The sequence below is a fragment of the Temnothorax longispinosus genome, unplaced genomic scaffold, assembly GCF_030848805.1.
Source record: "Temnothorax longispinosus isolate EJ_2023e unplaced genomic scaffold, Tlon_JGU_v1 HiC_scaffold_303, whole genome shotgun sequence".
Classification (NCBI taxonomy): Eukaryota; Metazoa; Arthropoda; class Insecta; order Hymenoptera; family Formicidae; genus Temnothorax; species Temnothorax longispinosus.
In genome coordinates this window covers 1,751-13,289 of record NW_027270125.1, presented here as the reverse complement: position 1 = coordinate 13,289, position 11,539 = coordinate 1,751, and the positions used below count along the sequence as shown (strand labels likewise).

At 32.8% G+C, this 11,539-nt stretch overlaps 1 protein-coding gene across 5 annotated transcripts; it reads left to right on the top strand.

Annotated features, from left to right (window-relative positions):
• The first annotated feature begins 1,850 nt into the window (after nucleotides 1-1,850).
• On the top strand, nucleotides 1,851-11,153 carry LOC139824246 (cytochrome P450 4C1-like). 5 transcript variants are annotated; one of them, XM_071796760.1, is made up of 6 exons: nucleotides 1,851-1,869; nucleotides 3,300-3,536; nucleotides 3,784-3,893; nucleotides 4,114-4,204; nucleotides 4,815-5,000; nucleotides 11,009-11,153. In XM_071796760.1, the coding sequence occupies exons 2-6, from the start codon at nucleotides 3,383-3,385 to the stop codon at nucleotides 11,104-11,106; spliced, it is 639 nt and encodes a 212-aa protein (XP_071652861.1). In that variant the 5' UTR covers nucleotides 1,851-1,869; nucleotides 3,300-3,382; the 3' UTR covers nucleotides 11,107-11,153. The 5 variants fall into 5 exon arrangements, with proteins under 5 accessions (XP_071652861.1, XP_071652862.1, XP_071652860.1 ...); XM_071796759.1 differs by lacking the exon at nucleotides 1,851-1,869 and adding an exon at nucleotides 3,046-3,233; XM_071796758.1 differs by lacking the exon at nucleotides 1,851-1,869 and adding an exon at nucleotides 3,131-3,207.
• The last annotated feature ends 386 nt before the right edge of the window (nucleotides 11,154-11,539 follow it).

The window sequence follows — 11,539 nt, the reverse complement described above, 5'->3', positions numbered from 1 at the left end:
ATCTAAAAACTAAGTCAATGTACAAGCTACTTTCACTTGCTGTATGCCTAAACGCGCGAAATTTTCGTAAACTGATTCGTCAACTATATATAAGTAGGTACTTCTTATTGAAAAACTATTATAGCCTCGACATTTTCGCATGAAAGTTTTTGTCTTAGAAACTTAGTTCCACAGAATTTGTTAGTGAAATGAAACAGTGTCCAGTCTTTTTGGAGCCCCCCTTACATACATATATATATACATATATATATATATACATATATATATATATATATATATATATATAACCACACAGCAAAATATATCACCAAGATATCTAGAAGATATCTGAATGACGGAATATCTGATTGCGCAAGATATCATGAGATTATCTCAGAGAACATCTCCAAGATTATAAAAAGCCATGATAATTTTATCTCAGATATGATATCTGATTCTGCATATATGTCGGATATCTATGCCTCATTTAAAAGTAGATATGTTACATACAACCCAAATAGCAAGAAGAAAAGAAGAATTTTTTAAACTTTTGACTTATGAAATTAATCGAATCAGTAACATTGTGTAAAAACATCTCAATTCACAATTTCCCCTACAGAGCCCAGAATTGTGCAAAATCACTGAAATTTCCTAGTAAAATTGTGTAATTTTTATTCGTTCCATAGCGTTTCACAATATCATCCTGGTTTTTTGTGGATTTCCTAGAAATTTCGCAAAAAAATAAATTACACGATATTCTTGCGACATATATACCTCCGCAGAATATTCGCCCTTCCTTACCTGACCCGCTGTTATGTAATTTGTAGCTACGCAGAAGTAAAGCGAATTAGAGCACCAAATCGTAATGCCCGATCTACAATAGCTGTAGTAAGCTGTAGTAAGCCTCAAGATGTAAGAAATTGACCAATCACAGTCGATTATTCTCCTCACATTCGCCTGTAATTGGTCAATTTCTTACGGCTTGAGGCTTACTACAGCTTACTACAGCTATTGTAGATCGGGCATTAATCTGCCAAATACGGGTAAAACAACAGAATTGCAATGTTAGCTATATGTATACTGGAAGCACAATTATTAAATTCATATACATATAAGCATTATATAAATAAACCATCCAGTTATTTTATATCTCCTTACATTGATATGAATTGTCACAGATAGAAGTATGTTAGGATTTAAGTTTAAGTAGAAATCAAAGGACATGTATACACTTCGCTCAATTGGCTGACTCACGTAAAAAAGATTAGATAGATGATTTACATTGACCTCGCTTGTATATCACTCGCGCACGTGGCACGAAACACTATCATATCTATTGACATTACATCGTAAAAGAGAACTCTTTGAAATAAAAAAATCTATATATGTATAATATTAATATATTTTATAACTAGCTCTCTTATAAAGAAACGATTAGTATATTTTTTTGGTATTAAAACATAACGTAGTGTGAAGAGTGCAATATATATATATATATATATATATATATATATATATATATATATATAGAGGTATATATGCCATGTGTTTCGTATATGGAAAACTTTACTTTATTTAATATTAAGAGAATTTTTATTATTAATTATAAAAATGTGCATTACGTACACATTTCAGATAAAATATTACATATGTCCAGCTGGATGAAAAGTAATTCATGCGCTATTATAGAACATATTTGTAAAATCGCGTAGAGCATGAATAATACAAACATAAAAATGCGGCAATCATACGTCTCATATAAGCGCGCGCTATTTATAGCGATGTGGATAGAAAGTCATAGGCGACCGTTGAGAGCTCACCGGCGCGCGTGGTATAGGGATAAAGATCGTGCGGATATATACACATATACGAAAGAGAAATGAGATAGACGTAATTTTAGTTTCTAATTAATTTAGCAAGTCTGAACTGAGCGTTTAAGGGTCCATATACCTCAGTAGGTCTAAAAAATAGGTGAATTTTGTGAATTTTTTGTGGAGAAAGTGAACAAAATAAATCATTCAATATTTTTGGATTATATTTATGATACTTTTAAGTAGTTATACAAATTTTTTCAGCCCATTTAAATAATTTGGCGAAGCGGGATACTGGGCAACGCGCGGAATAGGTTGCTCCATGGCGGAAGTCCTCCAGGTCGTAAAATGTGTCTGAAACATCGAATCAATCGATTTTCCTGTTCAGTACAAGTGTCCCTATAGAGTAGACTAAAAAAAATTATTTTGAATAAAAATTCATAAAATAGCGGCAGTTCAAAAAAAAAATTAATTTTTACTATAAATTTTCGATACTTTTTTGCTTATAAAAAATTAAATATTGCATATATCGATATGATTGTAGTCCACTCTATAGGGACACTTGTACTGAACAGGAAAATCGATTAATTCGATGTTTCAGAAACATTTTACGACCTGGAGGACTTCCGCCATGGAACAACATATTCCGCGCACAGGTCGACGTTGCCTAGTATCCCGCTTCGCCAAATGGGTTGAAAAAATTTTTATAACTACTTAAAAGTATCATAAATATAATCCAAAAATATTGAATAATTTATTTTGTTTACTTTCTCCACAAAAAATTCACAAAAATCACCTTTTTTTTACCTACTGAGGGATATAGACCCTTAAACACTTTTCGATAATTGTATAGATGGGGGGGAGACCACCTTGGATGACCTTGATATTTTAGTATGTTGTCAAGGTCACCCTCCTGAGTGACCTTCACAAGGTTTCAGCCGGCGCTCGTTATTCGTTAAAAAGTTATTAACAAAAAAAGTTTGGAAAATATAGCAGCTATTTTGAGTATTGGAAGGCATAAATAATCTTTCCCTTTGTAATAATAATAATTATTGTTTTTGAAGCGAAAGTTCAGGGTCAAAAAACAATTTTTTTGTAAAAAAAGAGAAACACGTCTCGTGCAGATGGTCAATGTTTTTGCGTTTTCTGTGTGTGTGTGTGTGTGTGTGTGTGTGTGTGTGTGTGTGTGTGTGTGTGCTCACTTTATATAATAAAACTATTCTTTATTTTTTTTATTAACACTTAAAACCTTGCGATTAAACTTATTTTTTGTCTAACAATTAGTTTTTTCTAACAATGATAAATAGCTGTTACTCTTATTGAGATTCTAACTTGTTAGAATGAGTAAAACATCGCGAAAAGATGTTAGTCATTCATGAATGTTTAATGAGAAAACTCCGGTTTATTAAGTCACTCTGTATACCTACTACTAATAAAATATTTGTACATTTCAGATATTTAGAAAATAAAAATAAATTAATTAAATATTAATTTAGAATTTTTTATCAGATTTACAGATTTTTTTTAGTAATAAAAATTGAAGGAAATTTCATTTGATTGGACGGCTAACTACCTCAACAGTTACGCAAACGATGATCATTACTACATTATTATTACTTTTTCTTATTGCATTGGTGTATAATTATTACGTGCATCACAGAAAAAATGGGCGTCTTATCAATCTTATACCAGGAATACCAGGTTATCCGATTTTTGGAAATATAGTTCAATATTTATGTTCGCCAGGCAAGTAAATTAAAATATATAGAAGTAATTGTTTGTTCCGCCAATATTGATTAACCAGAAAATAATAAACATTTTCTGGTAAATTAAAATATCTTACAATTTTGTGTAAATTAATTAAATAGATATTATATTTGCTTTGTTCATATGGTTACGTAAACATAAATTATATTTGTAAATTTTTCATTCTAAAATACCCATACTTATAATATTTCTCTAAATACATATGTAACACACATTCAATTTTTAGAGGAATATTGGAAGCTTATGACAAATATATCTGACGAATATTATTCTATTTTTAAAATTTGGGTATTCTTTACGCCTTATGTATTGATCCGTCATCCAGATGATTTAAAGGTAAACAAAATATAAAAGATTTTATTCTATGTTTATTATTGATATACCAGGAATTTGAATATTTAGTATTTATTTTTATTTTCGAAAATATTTATACTTATATAGACAATCTGCGAAAGATGACGAGATATCTAAAATAATTTAAGAAACGATATGAAATAATAATCTGCAATACGATTTAGCTAAAATGTATTTAATTTAATATGTTGTATGATTTCAGGCAATATTAAATAGTGCGAAGCATATTGATAAGAGTGGAGTTTATCATGTTTTACATCGTTTAGTAGGCACTGGTCTTAGTACCAGTAAAGGTAACGTAATAATATTTTTATACATATATGTAGGTATATTAATGTATATATTTCACTATTATGTTTTAGTCATCGCGAGTTTTTATTATATTAATAATAAAACAAAATTATGCAAACATAGATATTAAATATTTTAAATGATAAACTTGTGTGATCTTTCTATTTTCTTTATAAAGTAATAGAAATGAAGAAATAATAATATAAATGCAGATGCATGTGCACCCACTTTAATAAATAATTTTGTCATGGTATTTACGTCCAACATTGGAGTGGCCAAGCTTTATTCAATTCTTCTTTTTAAACCAAATCAATTTTTTTCTCAATTAATAATTTTTAGATATAATACTGATAATAATAATTTGATTTAAATAAATGATTGCAATTCTTTGTATAAATATGATGAGGAAATTAAAAGCATTCGTACAAAAACTCCTTATTTATTAGTATGTTTTATCGAAAAACAATAAGTTTGCGGCAAAGAAAACATAAATTTGAAATAATTAAAAAATTTTTTAAATAATGAAAAATTATATCAAAAAAGCTTGTATCATCTCATATAGCAATATTTGTTTAAAATGTTACCTTATGCTTTCTATTATTTATGTTTTAGGCGCCAAATGGCATTCACGGAGAAATATATTAGCCCCTTTGTTTCATTTTAACATATTGCAGCAGTTTGTTGAGATTTTGTTTGAGCAGAGTGAGAATATGACAAAGTCTTTAAAAGATATAAGAGGCGCAGTTGTAAAAGATTCAGTATCGTTTGTTAGTGAATATACACTAAATGCATTATGTGGTATCGTATCTTAAATGTTATATAAAATTTTATTCTCAATGACGAATAATATAAAACACAATATAACTTTCAAAATATTCCCAGGCAGTAACATCATATGATTTTCACGTTGATAAGTGGTGATTAGCAGTCCTAGAAGTCATGTATCCAATAATTGACGTTTAAAATACGTGAATATTCTAACATAATAACAACATCAATTTAAAAACGTTTATAATACGTTTCAAATAGGTCATTTTTAAATTAAAAGACTATGCAAATCGCAATAGATCATTTTCAAATTAAAAGAATATGTAAGTCGGATCATCCGATAGATGGCATTCGATAGGATCCGTTTCTCGTATTTAAAATCACCTCAAAAAAAAAAAACAAAGTAGTAGTATTATACCTCGAAAAAACCTAAGTAACAAGTGGTGGACGTAATCTTTGTATCTCCAAAAATCTCGAAAAAACCTAAGCAGTATTATTTTTATTTCCAAAAAATTATTACTCAAGTGATACACATCACAAAATTACGTTACCTTATCAAAAAATGAGTCGCGAGCCAAGTTTTTTGACAAGAAAAATTTATGTATTTTAATAAAATATTTTTATTTTTTGTACTGTTACCTCTGTAATTCTTTGCGATGCGATTAAATCTTTTAAAATACATATATAAACTTTGTATTTAAATACCTTGTATTTCCTTGTTGGGTTTAAATATTTTAATAAAATATTTGTATTTTGTACTGTTACCTCTGTGTAAATCTTCATGATTCAATTTTTTATTTTAATCGAAGAAAAGCAGTAGTAATATTATACCTCGAAAAAACCTAAGTAACAAGTGGTAGACGTAATCTTTGTATCTCGAAAAATATATGTTCTCTGTAATTGGCGCTGTAATTTAAAAAGAGATATCATTTCTTTTTTGTAATTGTAATAATAGATCACTTGAAGCGCGATTCATTTTTTGATAAGGTAACGTAATTTTGTGATGTGTATCACTTGAGTAATAATTTTTTGGAAATAAAAATAATACTGCTTAGGTTTTTTCGAGATTTTTGGAGATACAAAGATTACGTCCACCACTTGTTACTTAGGTTTTTTCGAGGTATAATACTACTACTTTGTTTTTTTTTTTTGAGGTGAAGATACTACTGTTTAGGTTTTTTCGAGATTTTTCAAGATACAAAGATTTCGTCTACCACTTGTTACTTAGATTTTTTTAAGGTATAATACTACCACTGTTTTTTTTTCGAGGTAACAACATATACACTACTATGCGTGTACTTGGCGCCTTTCTTTACCTTTTTTTTAAAAAAGGTAATTTTGTACAGATATCACGCCTTTTTGTAGTATTACGCATTGTATAAACAATATGTACAGGGTGTTATTTCGAGGTATAATACTACCACTTTGTTTTTTCGAGGTAACAACATAATACATATATACTACTATGCGTGTACTTGGCGCATTTTTTTACCTTTTTTTTGAAAAAGGTAATTTTGTACGGATATCACGCCTTTTTGTAGTGTCATATAAGACGTCGGCGTTAGAAGTAGATAGAAGAAGAAGTATCTTAATAAAAAATTTTCACATTTGGACTTTGCGTCGCAATATCTCCGCTCGTAGGGCACGGAGCGGGATATTATAAGAGAAACCCCCCCTCCCTAATTGGACCTCAAGCTATCGATCAAGCCTACTTAGAACTTGATCCGTTCACTCGTTATTGAGATCTCAACATCTCGGTTACTCGCAACCCGTCGCGTCGCGTAAAAGAGTCACGGTCGGTCTCGCTCCGCGTGTACTTGGCGCGAGACACTACCGTGTCTCTTGATTCTGCCGCTAGGGAATTTTTAAGTCGATTCTTATGAATCAAGCTTGAATTCGATGTCTAGGTGTCCCAGGTTGCCGATGACGAAGTTCACATAGTGCGCTTCATAGTTTTCGGTATTCAGGTGTATTAATACCTTGAATTCGATGTCCACGTGTTCCAGGTTGCTGATGTCGGGTTCCAGATAGTGCGCTCTATAGTTTTCGGTGTCCAGGTATAATAATACGTTGAATTCGATGTCTAGGTGTCCCACGTTTCCGATGACGAGGTCCACATAGTGCGCTCCGTAGTTTTCGGTGTCTACGTGTATTAATACCTCGAATTCGATATCTACGTGTCCTACATTCAGATTTAAAGTTATTGATACACCTAGACACCAAAAACTACAAAGCGCACTATGTAGACCTTGTCATCGGCAACCTGGGACACGTAGACATCGAATTCGAGGTATTATTACATCTAGACACCGAAAACTACGGAGTGCGCTATCTGGACCTCGTCATCAGCAACCTGAGACATCTAGACATCAATTTCAAGATATTAATACACGTAGACACCGACAACTACGGAGCGCACTATGTGGACCTCGTCATCGGCAACCTGGGACACCTAGACATCGAATTCAAGGTATTAATACACGTAGACACCGAAAACTACGGAGCTCACTATCTAGACATTGTCATCGGCAACCTGGGACACCTAGACATTGCATTCAACGTATTATTACACCTGGACACCGAAAACTACGAAGCGCACTATGTGGACCTCGTCATCGCCAACCTGGGACACCTAGACATCGAATTCAACGTACGATTACACCTGGACACCGAAAACTATGAAACGCACTATCTGGATCCCGTCATCGGCAACCTGGGACACGTGGACATCGAATTCAAGGTATTAATACACGTAGACACCGAAAACTACGGAGCGCACTATGTGGACCTTGTCATCGGCAACCTGGGACACCTAGACATTGCATTCAACGTATTATTACACCTGGACACCAAAAACTATGAAGCGCACTATCTGGATCCCGTCATCGGCAACCTGGGACACGTGGACATCGAATTCAAGATATTAATACACGTAGACACCGAAAACTACGGAGCGCACTATGTGGACCTCGTCATCGGCAACCTGGGACACCTAGACATCAAATTCAACGTACGATTACACATGGACACCGAAAACTATGAAGCGCACTATCTGGATCCCGTCATCGGCAACCTGGGACACGTGGACATCGAATTCGAGGTATTAATACACGTAGACACCGAAAACTACGGAGCGCACTATGTGGACCTCGTCATCGGCAACCTGGGACACGTAGACATCGAATTCAACGTACGATTACACCTGGACACCGAAAACTACGGAGCGCACTATGTGGACCTCGTCATCGGCAACCTGGGACACGTAGACATCGAATTCAACGTATTATTACACCTGGACACCGAAAACTATGAAGCGCACTATCTGGACCTCGTCATCGGCAACCTGGGATACCTAGACATCGAATTCAAGCTTGATTCATAAGAATCGACTTAAAAATTCCCTAGCGGCACTTTCTGCCAAGCGTAGAGAACCTTCTTTTCCGTTGACTCAATATATATTATATATTACCTAATTTACCTAAATAGAAATCTTCCTCCTGACCGATAAGTCTATCGACCTAATTTCGAAATACGCGCGCGATATCGAAACTGGCGATACCTGCGCCGCCAGCGTCGAAAAAGTGAAAGTGACGTTTCTCTGATAATCATAATAATATTGAGATGAGAGCGGTCGACGTAGAAGTAGGAAGTATCTTAAAAATAAATTTTCACATTTGGACTTTGCGTCGCAATATCTCCGCTCGTAGGGCACGTAGCGGAATATTATGAGAGAAACCCCCCCCTAATTGGACCCCAAGCTATCGATCAAGCCTACTTAGAACTTGATCCGTTCACTCGTTATCGAGATCTCAACATCTCGGGTACTCGCACGCGTCGCGTAAAAGAGTCACGGTCGGTCTCGCTCCGCGTGTACTTGGCGCGAGACACTACCGTGTCTCTTGATATGACGAACGGTGGTATAATTACGATATAAATATAAATGACAGAATTGCACAACTTGTATCTCAGTTGTATCGTGGAGTCCACTTTTACAATAAAATGTGGCACACTTTTGGATTAATTTAACGTTAATGTAAACTTATTTTAGTTAATGATACCTTTATTTTTGACTGATAATAATTAAATGGACACAAAACATAAAATGTATGTATTTTATAATAAATCTCGTTCTTAATTAATTATAATTTTGTATATATTGTATTAATTATAATTTTGATGTCTTGAAATGTCATCGTCATCGTTATTTGTGACTTATTCCTATCATTTTTACGTCGTAATTATAAAAAGATAATTGACGTAACGACTGATTAAAAACTGACGTGAAAATCACGTGACGCTGCTGCTATGTTACAAGGGTCGGTACAAAAGTAATGCTTTCTAATTTTTTTTTCAGAAAATTTTATTTCTGGAACTTTGGTGTTTACGTGAGTTTAATCTTACATCTTTATGGTGCACATTTATTATTTTTCCACATATAATCACCATCTCCTTCTATACACTTTTGCCATTTGTGAATAAGACGCTGCAGTATACTCGTGCGGTAAAAGTCTTTGCTTTTATTCTTGAGGGCTTGATCAACATTTTTCTTTAGCTCATCGTCATCTGAAAATTGGTGTCCACGAAGTGTATCTTTCAATAAACTGAAGAAGCGCCAGATCCGGACTATGAAAGGATGAGAAAGAACAGTCGAGTCCATTGCAGTTTGGCAATTGCCTCCCTCATTCGCAGACTGGTATGGGGCCGTGCGTTGTCATGAAGAAGAAAAACCTCATTGAGATTTTTATCAGTTCAAATTCTACAGATGAGTGACGATGAGCTAAAAAGAAAAGTGTTGATCGAGCCCTCAAGAATAAAAGCAAAGATTTTTACCGCAAGGGTATACATTGCAGTGTCTTATTCACAGATGGTAAAAGTGCATAGAAAGAGATGGTAATTATGTAAAAAGATAATAAATGTACACTATAAAAATGTAAGATTAAACTCATGTAAACACCAAAGTTTCAGGAATAAAATTTTTTGAGAAAAAAATTAGGAGGCATTACTTTCGTACCGACTACTAATCCTTGATGTAGTATATCACGATATCTAATGATCAATATATATATATATATATATATATATATATATATATATATATATGTATATATATATATATATATACCGGGTGTCTCAGACCACCCGTATCACCCGATTTATTCGTAAACGCAACATTTTAGAGAAAAATGTTTTAGACTAAAGTTGTATGGTTTCAAGGGGTACATAAGATGGTGTCATTAGTTTCAACTTAAATAGTTGCTCGAAGGTCACGTAAAGGTCACCTTTAATTTTTTAAATAGAACCACCTACTTTTTATTGCATATTCTTGTAGCTTATCTCGAGGGTTTTCCAAAACACTATAAGAAAGTATTTTTTTATTAAGAACTTTTGGAATTATAAGGCTTGAAAGTTCTAGTATTTTGACATAAAATACAAAATATCTTGTAAAACATCAAGTTTTCGGTAATGTTACCTTAATACTTTTATGCACAGAATAATGAGACGAATCAATTGGTATAAAAAAAGCATAGTTCCTTTAAGAAAAAATATGTAATTTGCAACACGCATCTGCATACTTTTTCTTAAAAGCAACTATGTCTTTTGAAAATTCAAAATTCATTTGTCAAAATACTAGAACTTTCAAGCCTTATACGTCCAAAAGTTCTAAATGAAAAAATACTTTCTTATAGTGTTTTGGAAAGCCCTCGAGATAAGCTACAAGAATATGCAATAAAAAGTAGGTGGTTCTATTTAAAAAATTGAAGGTGACTTTTACGTGACCTTCAAGCAACTATTTAAGGTGAAACTAATGACACCATCTTATGTACCCCTTGAAACCATACAACTTTGGTCTGGAACATTTTTCTCTAAAATGTTGCGTTTACGAATAAATCGGGTGATACGGGTGGTCTGAGACACCCGGTATATATATATATATATATATATATATATATATATATATATATGTAACTTTTACAGCAATAGATGTTCTTAGAATATATGACAACATTATCGTGATATTTTAACAAATGCGTTTGCAGAAACTACTATGGGCACCTCTCTACAAGATCTCGGTGCGTTCCAACAACGGTATCAAAAAGCATTTCACCAGATAAGCAAAATTTTCATGCAGTGGTAATTTATAAATTTATAGATATATAGATATAACAAATAATTGTAGCATATATTTGTACAGTGTCTGAGACCACCCGTCCACCCCGTTTTTTTAAAAAACTAAGCATTTTAGAGAAAAACGTTTTAAACAAAAATTGTATGGTTTTGAGGGGAACATAAGATGGTGTCATTGATTTGACTTTGGATGGCATCATTAAGGTCAGGTCAAGGACACCTTCAGTTTCTTAAATAAAACCCCCTATTTTTTATTGCATATTCTTATAGCTTATGTCAAGAGCTTTCCAAAACACTATAATTAAGTATTTTTTCATTAAGTACTTTTTGAGTTATAAGGCTTGAAAGTTACAGTATTGTGACATAATATTTTGTTAAGTATTTATAATTTAAATTACTTACTTTTTATTTTTGCAAACAATACGAATCAATTAATGTAAAGA